Genomic DNA, 11,977 nt, shown 5'->3' with positions numbered 1-11,977 from the left:
AAGAGAAAAAGGAAAACTAGAAAAACTATCGGTTATTTAGGCGCGCGCGGGATTGTCGGCCATTTTACATTTGAAACTGCGCCGAGCGTTTGGCTCTCTAAATCAGCGACATAAGCAAGTTATTCGCAAACGGTGTATATCGAGTGAGAGATGTAATCGTGAAATATTTTTTTCGGTAATGTGAAAATTAGCAACAAAATTCGCTGGTAAAATTATATATCACGTGTTGAAATAACGAAAGTGTCGTAACTAATGAGTGTGTGTTTTGCCGCGTTTTTCTTTGCCCCCCCTTCTTTGTATGTGGGTACGTATACGTTACGACGCGGATATTAATACAAAAAAAGAGCAGTGATAAGTTAATTTAATTTATCGTGTCAAAGAAGAGAAAGATTTTTTTTGATCGCGTGTAATCTTATGATTGCTAGGCTAGGTGCGAGTTTGCGCGGCTTGGAATTTTTATCCTGACGCATACGTACAGTCACAGGAGAGCGTGTGGTGGCCGTAGACACTACACCACCGGCAGTACGTTCAAGAGGGAAAGCAAACAAAATATTTCGGTCGAAATGCCTGAAGACAATTGTTTAGTCTGTGCCACAAATGAAGGCGTATTTGTGGACATCGAGAAGCAGCCAGAACTCAAGGATAAGGCAAAAAATTGCCGATTAGATAAGGTATGTAAAGGTTATTCGATCATTTCGTTACCATTTGTAGGTTAGGATAAGCGATTATCCAATTCATGTTCAAATCTTTATTCGTAATTGTATCTTTGTTTGTAAATGAAAAAGGTCGTGACATTTTACCTTCTACCTTAAAAAATTAGAATTTAGTAATTTGTGCACTCGGAAAAAATATATCGAACAAAAAAATATTCGAATAACTGATAATAGAAATGGCATTCATATGATTAATGCATCGTTTGTCATATATCTGCTTGAAGTATAACAATCTCAAAAAGACAATTCTCTTCAGAACATACTAAGCGTTATTACGCGGCTTTGCAATATCAGTTTGCGATTCAAATGGTAGATCAAGTAACATAAAATGCATACACAACGCACAGGTTGCATACGAGACTAAGATATCGCGCGCTTTTCTCGCGCTTGCGTGTAATGGAAGTTTAGTCGGTCCTTCCATCTCTTTTGCACATCTAATATCTCTGACTGATGAATTTTCCAAGAGGGAATTAAAGAAAGAAAGAGAGAGAGAGAGAAAGCAACTGTTTTTTTTTTGCTAGAGAGTAAAGGAGATATGGGGAAAATGAAATTTTTTTCTTATAATGCAGGCTTCGTTCTGCACGCTGCATATATTTGATTAACAATTGTCAATCACGTTGAGAGAAGGAGAAACTCTCCAATTATATTTTCATGTAGAATACAAGATATAAACGCACACAGTATTCCAAAATAAACTTCTAAATTATGAAAAGAATCATAAATTCGATTTGCAAACTATAATCAAAATCCGTCTCAGCAACCGTAGCAGCTTCTATAATTCGTGTGTTAGTGCTTATCGGACACATACGCAGGCAACGTCGTGGAAACGTATACGTAGAGACCCGTTTTTGCAGCGCACCACGAAAAAGAGAGGGAGAAGGAGCTTCTCTCTCGAGTCTCGCGGAATAAGCTACTTTAACCTCTCGCAAATTTTTTAATATATTTCTTCATTAATACGATTTTTCAATAAAATCACAAATTTTTCATTAAGCTCACGAAGTTTAGGTTTGCAGTTTTTGATGGTTTTTAATAGTTTTGTATATGTAGTCGATAGATTCGTATATTTTAATCGGCTACTGGTGGTATTTTCATAAGTAATTTTTAGCGGTTTGTGACTTAGTTTATGTTTTCAATGAATATTCCAATGTGTTCCTAATTTTTCATTTACAATTATAATAATGGTCTGATTCATCATTTAAATATATTCATGAATAAATTTTATGCTAGGGTTTATTTAAAATCCCATTAGATGTTATCATTAATAATTAATATCTAATGTTGTTGTTTGGTGTTGTAGGTTTGGGATGAAAGTGAGACCAATAAAATCTGTCATAAGTGTGCTTTCGAGATAGACCAATGTAACCTGTTTATTGAAAAAGTTAAGAAAGCTAGTATAGCGCAGAATGCCAAAGAAGATTCCTGCGTTTTATGCCTTAACACACCAGACAAAATTTACCTCTTTGATTTATCAAAACAGAAAAATGGAGTAAATGGCTTGTTCCAACGCTTACAAGACCAATTTTCAGATGAAGTAAGATAGGTTATATTAAAATAAAGCTATTAATTGCAAGCAAGTAGTCTAATTAGTTTTTAATTTGTTGCAGCTGAAAAATAAGGAATTAAAAAAACAATTTATATGTCTATCATGTCGTTACTGTGTGGATTTATTAGCTGATTTAAAAACTTTACTAGATGAAGTACCTGATAAATTGAAATCTATTGTGAAAAATGGTATAGATCCAGCAGATCTTCCAAAGGTATAAATCTTATTATATCAAAGAATTGTATTATTAATAGAATTAGCTTTTAATCATCATTAAAAATAATTTTGGTATTTTTTTCATGTGTTTTGTAGACAAAAACAATAATTGCCAGTCGCAAGACCACATATATACAGTCATCTAATTTACATCTAAATACCCCATCAGATACAGATAGCGATACATCTATAAGCATGGCTAATAAGAAGAAAGTCAGTAAGAAGAGCAAGTCTTCTCAATCATCTGCAAAATGTGGACAATGTAAAACAGCATTTAGTAACAGTATTGACACATACAGATTATTCAAAACAGGAAAGACACTCTGCAAACAGTGTTGGCTCAGTACAGATTTCAATAAAGCTACTACATCCAAGAAGCGTAAAAAAACCCAAGTCAATTATCCAACAACAAAGTTATGCTCTATTGTTTTAAAAGATCTCTATCGTTCAACTAATGATAGTGAATACACAATCATAGAAGATAAAAAGGGAAATATTATTTTCAAAGTAACCGGTGATGAGATCAGTCATGTACAACATAAAGAAAGTGACAATAGAGTAATGACAGTAGATAAATCTCCAAAGTTCAAAGCAAGGCAAAGAAAAGAGTCTGAGAAAAGTCTAGATAATGAAAATGTAACTGATGAACTATTCAGCACTACAAGGCAAAGAAAAGATTCAGAGCAAAGTAAATATGAAAAGAAAGATGAACCTTCAATTTCTAAAGAGAGAAAAGACTCAGAAAAAAGTGAAGATAAAGAAGATATTTCTGTTAAGTTCTCAAGAACTACTAGAGTTAGTAAAGATTCAGAACACAATGAAGAAGAAGAAGTGAGTGTGAAGTCTTGTAGGACTACTAGACATAGAAAAGACTCTGAGCAAAGCATCCAAGAAAATATTGAAGTCAAGTCCACTAGAGCAACCAGGCAACGAAAAGATTCTGACCAAAGTGTACAAGAAATTGCTGAATCTAGACCTATTAGATCTGCCCGAAGAAGGAAAGAATCTGAGCAAAGTGTCCAAGAAGATTATGAAAAAAAGCCTACAAGGAGTAGATCCAGAAAAAACTCAGAACTAAGTGTACAGAGCATACAAAGTATTGAAGTTAAACCCTCAAGAAGAGACTCTGAAAAAAGTGAACAAGAAGAAGTGCAAATTGATATAGACGTTGATAGTGATGAAGGACCATCAACTAAAAGAGCCAAGAAATCTAGTGCAAAATCAGAGTCTACTACAAAGTCAAAAGTACAAAATACAACTACGGTTAAACGTAAGAGAGGCCGAAGTAGTTCAATTGAGTCAATAGACAGTCGTAGAATGTCTACTAGAAATGTTAAGAAGCACACACAAGCATTAGAAGAAATCATTGAAATTGATGATGATGTATCTGATACAGATAAAGTTGAGAAAGAACTTACCCGACCAAAACGCAGTCGAAAGGCAAACACAGCTTTGCATGATGAACGTAGCGATACAGAATTACATAAAGTTGAGTCAAATAAATCTTCTCCAATGTCCAGTAAAGAGCCAACGCCAGAGCGACAGCCATTATCACCTTCTAGAAAAGAAACTGACGATAGTACAAATGTAACAGAAATTCAGACAAATGTGTTGAGATCTAAAGAATTTGAGTCTTCTGAATCGGAAGAAATTGATATTCTAAAATCAACTGACGAAGAGAGCAAGCACGACGAAAGTTTAGATAAAGGAAATGGTTCTAAGGCTATTTCTGACATTGAAATAGATTCTGAGCATGACGTAGCAGACAAATTAGTAGAAAAAGTAGAGGACTCGGTATCAAAATGTATAGAAAATTCTCAACTCAATGATGAGATTAATGAAGATGCTCAGAGTAATGTGAGTTTTAGGTCAATTGATCAAGATGAGCCAGAAACAATCGAAGAAAATACAAAAGAAAAGTCTGTTGAAAAAGATGTAATTAAAGCTGAAGAAAATGACGATGACAATGATGCCAGTATGTCTAAAAATAAATCCGATGTGGATGATCAAGATATGTCTGATGATGGAAAAGAAAATAAGGTTGCCTCAAAAAAACGATCATTGAAGAAGAATGCTCGAAAATCCAAGTCTATTACTGGAAAAAAATCTGAAAAGTGTAAAATGAAGGATATTGTATCTGATGTTTCAGATTCAGAACAGACCAAATTTATTGATGAACCAATAGTGATTACATACACGTGCAATGTATGTGAACAAATTTTTGATAAGAAATATGATGGACTCCTACATGAGATAACGCATGCAAAATATTTAAAAGTGTTATTGGAAAAAGTAATCGTACCAGAAAGGAGAAAATCAAACGTTAGCGACGGAGTTGATGAGAAAATGGACGTAGACGAAGATACAGAAGTAGTAAATGAAGTCGAAAATGATGAAGACGTAGAGAAAACTGACAAGACAGAAGTACTTAACAAAGAGAAAGAGAATGAAAACATTGAAATAGCTGAAGTGAATGACAAAGAACCTGGAAATAATGATGATTTGGACAGAATCGATACAGTGAATGAAGATGATGAACTGGATAAAGTCACGGATCACAATGAGTCAGAAACTGAAGTCACGCCAAACAGTAGAGGTAGACGAGCATTCAGACGCCATTCGAGCAAAGTGTCAGACGAGAAGCGACAAAAGAAAACAAGAGGAAGAAGGAAAACTGCAACTAATATTCCTGAATCTGAAGTGACTACCGCAGTTATTGAAGCTGAACCCGATAAAATTGCAGAAGCAGTTCAAGAGACTCTAAATGACATGGCTGAATTACATGAGAGAATACAAGAAGAATCAACCTCCAAAAATCAAGAGGAAGATGAGGTAATGATAGAAAATCAGAAGGAAAATAAAAACATAACAGATAAAGAACCAGAAGTAGTGTCGAATGATGAGGCAGAGGTTGAAACAGTCGAGCAAGAAGTCGAGTCTGGAAGTGAAACTGAAGTCACCGCAATGCAAAATGCAGATATCCGAGAACAAGAAATCGAAACTCACGATATTGCGGATGACTCTTCGAGAGATGAAGTCATATGCGAATCGAACACTGAAAGTAGAGACGCTGAACCAGAAGAACCAGAACATCCGGTGGTTAACCTTGATGATGAAGCATCTAGAGATGTGGTTGATGTGGAGAGTGAAGCCAAAAAACGTTCTGAGGAATCAGAGATTGAAATAACGGAAGTGGAAGATGTTGAAGCCGAAGACGAAACTGTTATGCCTGATGAAGTTGTCGAATGCGAGCAAGTCGATCTCACTGAAAGGGATAATATCGAAGATGCTTCAAAAGCTGACAACGACGACGACGATAATGACATTGAAGAGATCATACAAGAGCCAGACAGAAACGTTAATGAGGACGATAACACCGTTGATTCTGTGACAGAAATCAATGTTACAACCGCGGCAGAGCCAACAGTCGAGAATGACGCTGAAAATCCTAAACCAAATGATGACACGGACAACACCACCGAAGACGAGGCTTTGGCTCAAGAAAGCCTTGAAGATTTACTCCAACGCAAAGGCCTTCAAGTGGTCGATGAATTCGCAGAATCGGTAACTGACGGCGAAGACGAAAGTGAGAAGGAACTGCATGTTAGCTCCGAAAAAGAAAACACTCCACTAAAAAAAAGCCAGACTAATAACGAGCTCGAGATCAAAATCTCCGACACTGAATGCACGGAAATTCTAGAGATTACTAACAATAAGACGAATAAAATGTCTGTCGTCGGTGAGGTTCAAATTACACAAGACGTCGATGTAGTCGAGGAAGTGGTGAACGACGATGACGACGTACAGCCACAGAACGATGTCGTCGAGGAGGTCGAAGTCGAGAGCAACAACGGTAATTGTCTAAATGTAACTAATAATGTAGTAGGTCAAGCTTTGCAGGAACGCAAGTGTATAGAGTTGGAAACAGAGCCAATATCCGACGATGACGATGATACATTAGGAGCTGAGCCTCTTGGGCAAGTACCAAGGGAAGCTCGTAACAGTAAGGATATGCCTTTGCTCGATCCTATTTGCGAGGACTCGGGGGATGAATAGCTTTACTATTACTTTTGAGATGCTAGTCTTTCTAATTGTGCAATTTTTTAATTTGCGGTTTTTATTCCTTTGACAAATAATTTATATGTTCAATTATAAAATTTATATATTTATATTTCTTTAAATTTGAAAAAATTATTTCGTTTTAGTATTATACCTGTGATAATGAAATACTTAATTTTCACAAAAAGTTTGTTTTTATGAGCATCTCAAAATCATTTTAGTCATATAATCATCGTAAATCATTCATTCAATGATGTTAAACAAGGTTTAATCAAATGTATTTTGAGCACTCGATGTGCGATAAAAATATTAGGATAATACATGTCATAATTTGTCTAGTCATGCAAGAAATTGGTCGCATTTTAAAATTTTTATTGTATATAATAATTTAATATTAATTTGGAAGAATTAAGGAATAAGCTTTCTTCTAAAAAAATCTATCAAAGGGATTTTTTAATTTTAGTGTGCTATTTTTTTGTAAATACATGTTTTACATATTCTTATAGACTTGAAAAATAAGAAAAGACGATTGCGTTCAAATTTAAGTCATACGTGAACAGTTATAAATAATAACACAGGTGTACAAGATTTTGTATCACAAGCGAGCTATAGTATTTCTGAAGAATTTTGGTGCGCTGAATCCCAATCTGGCCACAGAATTGTTCCATCACGTCAGGTTTTTATGATATCCTAACCTAAAGGTGCAAAAAACACTTTTGATATATTTGAACTTATGTAGCATCGTAAATAAATTTTTTCATAGAAAACTATTTAAAGCATTTAAAAGTTCAAATTTTCCATTTTCAAATGCCGTTGAGTTTGCCCAAATATCTTTTTTTTTTTTCACCAAAATATCGCATTTTGAAATATTTATGTTTATGAATTTCTCAAAATTCGAAAATTCGTTAACCTTTTGAAGCATTTTTTCTATTAGGTGTTATTGTATGAAGAATTTTACTCGAGGATTTTTGGGGTTATTGAATGTGAACTGCAACAGAATTTCGTTTTTTTTTTAAATCAAAGATGGCGAATTCAAAATGGCCAAATGAAAAATGTTTAAAATCATAAATTGTGTTCTAGAAATAGTAACTCAGGGTTGAATTTGCTATTAAATTTCAATTTTCCAAAATCACGAGTGAAAATAGCTAATTAAAAAACGTGTGCTTCAAAGGGTTAATGGATTTTCAAATTTTAAGAAAATCATACATATAAATATTTCAAAATGTGATATCTTAGCGGAAAAAAAAGATATTTAGGTATACTCAACGGCATTTGAAAGAGGAAGATTTGTACTTTAAGATGCTTTTATTAGTTTTATGTAAAAAAATTTATTTATGATGCTACATAACTTCAAATATGTAAAAAAAATAATGTTTTTTGCACTTCAGGTTGGGATATCTGAAAAACCTGATGTGGTGGAACAATTCTGAGGCAAGATTTGGATCCGATGCACCAAAATTCTTCGGTAATACTATAGTTCGCTTGTGATACAGAAAATAACCTATATTATTTGTATACCTGTGTAATTAAAGTTTCCTAATACTTTATATTTAACTATCCATAATTTTTGGTAAAACTAATTAGATTTTATTTCTTTTCATCTCATAATCCCTAAAAAAGATGAAATAAATTTTTTAAATGTTTTATAATCAATAGTAAACCTCAACTATTTACTACAACTCGATTCAACGTTACATAATTAGTTTTATTCGATTTTATAAAACTTGAATTAGTTCAAAAAAGATAGTATATTGCTTTTGAGAATCGGTGGCTACTGCTATCGTTATTTCAAACAACTAATGTATGGCTCGTAAATATTATCGTTTTCTGGTATCTTCGCTATCTAATATTTTTTCTAATAAATAATTAAAATGTACTTTTTAACTGATTGAGTACATTGTATTACTATTTTATTTTATAAACTAACATCCTCCTAATCATCTGACAAATAACTTTGTATCAATTGCTTTGCTTAAAAACTTATGTATTCCCTAGTTTATCAAACTAACCTGCTTGCTTTTTTGTGTTTTTCTTTTAAATTTGATTTGCTTTATTTTCAGTTTCTTTCAATTTCCCGAAGCTGTATTAAACTAATACTGGACCTTCCCACACTCCCACTCGACGGCGTCGCATGAGACTGGACGAGTGAGAAAAAAATCTTCGTACGTTTTTCTTAGAGTCGACATCTCCATCTACAAAGTATCACAGGATCTCAGCCAACCAGCGAGGCGTTATATATTTTTTCCCCCTAAAAAAATTAGCTATTTCATATTTAGTCCCGACGGAGACGTCGACTCGACGAAAACTAATGGCGAAACCAATCTACATAATCATTTATCAAATGATCAGAGTTCCCTTTATTCGATATTTTTAATCCTAAATTTGTATCTGCGTAGTAGAGTAGTTGCACTATATCGCTCGAAGTGCTTTGAGTTCTTTTGTAAAATCAATTCTGTTTAGAATAGAACCATTTTTCATCCAATGTCATTGAAAAAAACCAGTGTTTAATAGCTTTTATACTTTAGATCAGTCCTCTTAATCATTATTCCGGCTCTTTTGTAGCGCAAAGCAAATGGGAGTTCCCAATATGAGAGACGTACATGTACGATACAAATAAATTAGGTAATTTAAATTAATTGATATGTTGTGCACTACATCTCACGTATATTCCTTGAGTTTCCTTTGGTCATTCGTTTATAATACAATATTTAGTTGTTTACAAATTTATCCTGCTTCATTGTTTTTTATCACATTGTAAAATGAAAAATTTCGAAACGTGCCTACAAAATTTGCTGTACTTCCAAGTATCTAAAGTAAACTCATAAGAATATGCGTTGAGAGATACTATAAACCAATAATAACTAAGACAAACATTTATTAAGTAGATAGTTAAAGAACACCTTTCATACACATCGAGATATTAGAATAATTCACCACGATCCCTCCATTGGCAAATTTTTAGTATAGCGTCAGCATCGCCTTCGACACTTCTTTTAATTAAGACTTTGTACGCATCCGTTATGTCTTTACCTTGAGTAGAAAAAAAATTAATCAAACATGCGAATCGTATAAATAAATATAAGATAATACTTATGATACAAGTTGAAAGTTTGTAAATATATACAAATTAAACGCAAAATGCGAAGAATTTGTTCTACTTGATTTAGTGTTATTTATTAAATCATAATGTTGAATTACTTTTTTTGTACAATGTATTTAACATGTTAAGAATACATCAGCTTATAAGCTCGAGTTTTTGATTTTCGTTTTTTTTGTTAATCATCTCATGACTGTTAAATACACGAATACTTCATAGTAAAGCTAGTTTACTTTGAATATAAATTGACATAAATGAAATTTCAACTTGTTAAACAATTCTGCGTTATTTGTGATTTTTTCTCATTTTTTTCAAGAGGTTAAATGGCTTGTAATATAGAGATTTAAAATAAATACATTTTTATATGACACGAAACGAGTGTTATGTTTAATAATGATAAAATCTTACGATTAATTTAGGAATATATATATATATATACACGTAAGTCTATAGCCCGCTTTGATTTGAAGTACTTGAATGAGAAAATAAACGATTCGCATATCTATTTTTTATTTAGATGTAGGTATCGTGCACATAATTTTCTTTGTCCTTAAGGAACTCTCGAGATCCATTTTATTTTATTTTATAACAACCAGAAAATCTTGTAAAATAATTACTATTGCATATTTGTGAGAAAGACAAAAAACTGTATGTAAATTGGTGTATTCAATAAAAAAAAAGTTAATGAATTATTCGTGGTTATTACCTTTCGTTACACCTACGAGACATCTAGCACTATTCGCTTGTATTCGCAAACCAAGACGATTATACAAAGAAAATGCGTATTCGGCACTTGGAATCGCTTCCTTCAGATTGGCCTACGGCCAAAAACTTTAATTAAGAACTTACTTAAACAATCTCTTTTTCAAGTTAACTACCCGTGATAAATAGTACTCTGCAGTTAAATAATAAGCTTCAGCGAGCTTTTGTTGTAATTGAAATTTTGAAGCAATATTTGTCATTTCCTCCAAGTGTCTTAAAATTATATCTTTATTCCCAATTTGCTGAAATAATGCTTGATTAAAAAAACCTCGCTCAGTTCTCGATCAATGACCTCAATCAATTCAACTCTTACCTTATAAGCATTAACAAGTTCCGCGTGAACCGTGCAAGTGCCCTGTGCATCGTGAATCTGCTCGTAAGCATTGAGACTATTTATGAAATGTGTAATCGCTTCCTCGATGTTACCCGCGGTGAATTCACTTTTACCAAATTCATACTCTACCTCCGCGACGAGCTCATCGTGACCGGCTGCCAATAAAGTCTAACTTACCACGGTGCTCTCGTGATTCTCGTGAATACAAAAATTTTAAATGTATTTATGTACATTCGTTAGAAGCATTGAGTGCTACTCGGCACGAATCGATGGAAGTTTGCACGTCGCAATCGCGAGTTTGCCGTGCAATCTGTAGCAAAACTTGATGTAACAAAGCGCAACTTTCGTTGAATAAACTTTCCTGCTCAAAGCCTACGATGTCCGAGGCGTTCCAGGACTTATGACGAGACTCTTGATAAGCTTCTCGAATGTATTCCAATGCGGTTTGAGCGTTTTTCACTGCAAGTAAATCGTTCAAATTTCAATGTTTGGTAGCCATGGCATAATAAAAAATTTACTTTGAAAGAACAAGAATCTAGCGTAGATAAAGCGTAAAATGTTGATTATCTGTTTATCGTCATTTTCAATTTCCTTGGCTATATAAAATGCACTGCGATAGAGGGTTTCTGCGATCCACCACCACTCCCAGGTTAAATTTTGAAAAAATAACGCGGTGTCGATCATCGCCAAGGTTCTGTCTGCAGCCGGTACTAAGAGGAAAAGCAAACTCTGCATAAAATGAAAGATCATTTGAAGTAGACTAAAATTTTACTCGTCCGTTGACAAAAAATCAATAAGACCGATCGAAGTCTGTCGACGTATTGCTCGTTGTCGGCAAGTCGTGGCTTATACCAAATCAAAGTGTCGGGACCAGCGGTTTTTCTGGTCTCCTCGTCGAGCTCGAAGAGGAATTTAAAATACTCGGCTGCCTCATGGAAACCTTCCTCGTGTAACTCTGCTACCAGTACCTCATTGTACGGCTCACGGTATCTCGTTATTCGGAATAAATTTAATAAATTTGGTTAATTCAGCGAGGCGTACGGCAAGTTATCGGGCAACATTACAATTGCTAACCTTCTGATATCCGCTGCTCGTAGGAGCGGCAGCGATGCTTTGATTTCCTCCTTAACCTTTGGGATATCTTTAGGCAATGCTGACGCTAACGTTTTTCCACGAGTCGACCGTATCATTCTTGAATTTTTTGGATTTTTATACGTAAACTACAACTAGAGCGATCGCGCGAGGAAGAAAAT

General features: G+C 34.1%; 2 protein-coding genes across 2 annotated transcripts; one reads left to right on the top strand and one right to left on the bottom strand.

The window, feature by feature from the left end:
- Positions 1–53: 53 nt before the first annotated feature.
- LOC131668462 (cingulin-like) lies at positions 54–10,285 on the top strand. The gene is made up of 6 exons (XM_058942655.1): positions 54–304; positions 426–671; positions 2,011–2,244; positions 2,318–2,470; positions 2,569–6,325; positions 8,592–10,285. Exons 1-6 carry the CDS (start codon positions 299–301, stop codon positions 8,618–8,620), a joined length of 4,425 nt encoding a protein of 1,474 aa, XP_058798638.1. The 5' UTR covers positions 54–298; the 3' UTR covers positions 8,621–10,285.
- LOC131668466 (uncharacterized) lies at positions 9,451–11,914 on the bottom strand. Its single transcript, XM_058942661.1, has 8 exons — positions 11,789–11,914; positions 11,497–11,704; positions 11,243–11,434; positions 10,956–11,183; positions 10,704–10,879; positions 10,507–10,632; positions 10,335–10,446; positions 9,451–9,561 (listed from the first exon to the last, which is right to left on the bottom strand). Exons 1-8 carry the CDS (start codon positions 11,912–11,914, stop codon positions 9,452–9,454), a joined length of 1,278 nt encoding a protein of 425 aa, XP_058798644.1. The 3' UTR covers position 9,451.
- Between the last annotated feature and the right edge of the window lie 63 nt (positions 11,915–11,977).

Source organism: Phymastichus coffea, unplaced genomic scaffold, assembly GCF_024137745.1.
Source record: "Phymastichus coffea isolate CEN01 unplaced genomic scaffold, Cenicafe_Pcof_1.1 PCOF00078, whole genome shotgun sequence".
Classification (NCBI taxonomy): domain Eukaryota; kingdom Metazoa; phylum Arthropoda; class Insecta; order Hymenoptera; family Eulophidae; genus Phymastichus; species Phymastichus coffea.
Note: the sequence above shows the minus strand (reverse complement) of the source record. Positions and strands in the feature narration are given on the sequence as shown.

Coding starts and splice junctions, on each gene's coding strand:
- LOC131668466 (XM_058942661.1), bottom strand. CDS start 11,914: ATGATACGGTCGACTCGTGGAAAAACGTTAGCGTCAGCATTGCCTAAA. Junction 11,184..11,242: donor TAGATTCTTGTTCTTTCAAA/GTAAATTTTTTA, acceptor ATTTACTTGCAG/TGAAAAACGCTCAAACCGCA. Junction 10,633..10,703: donor AACTTGTTAATGCTTATAAG/GTAAGAGTTGAA, acceptor GCATTATTTCAG/CAAATTGGGAATAAAGATAT.
- LOC131668462 (XM_058942655.1), top strand. Junction 672..2,010: donor AAAATTGCCGATTAGATAAG/GTATGTAAAGGT, acceptor TTGGTGTTGTAG/GTTTGGGATGAAAGTGAGAC. Junction 6,326..8,591: donor CGAAGTCGAGAGCAACAACG/GTAATTGTCTAA, acceptor CTTTATTTTCAG/TTTCTTTCAATTTCCCGAAG.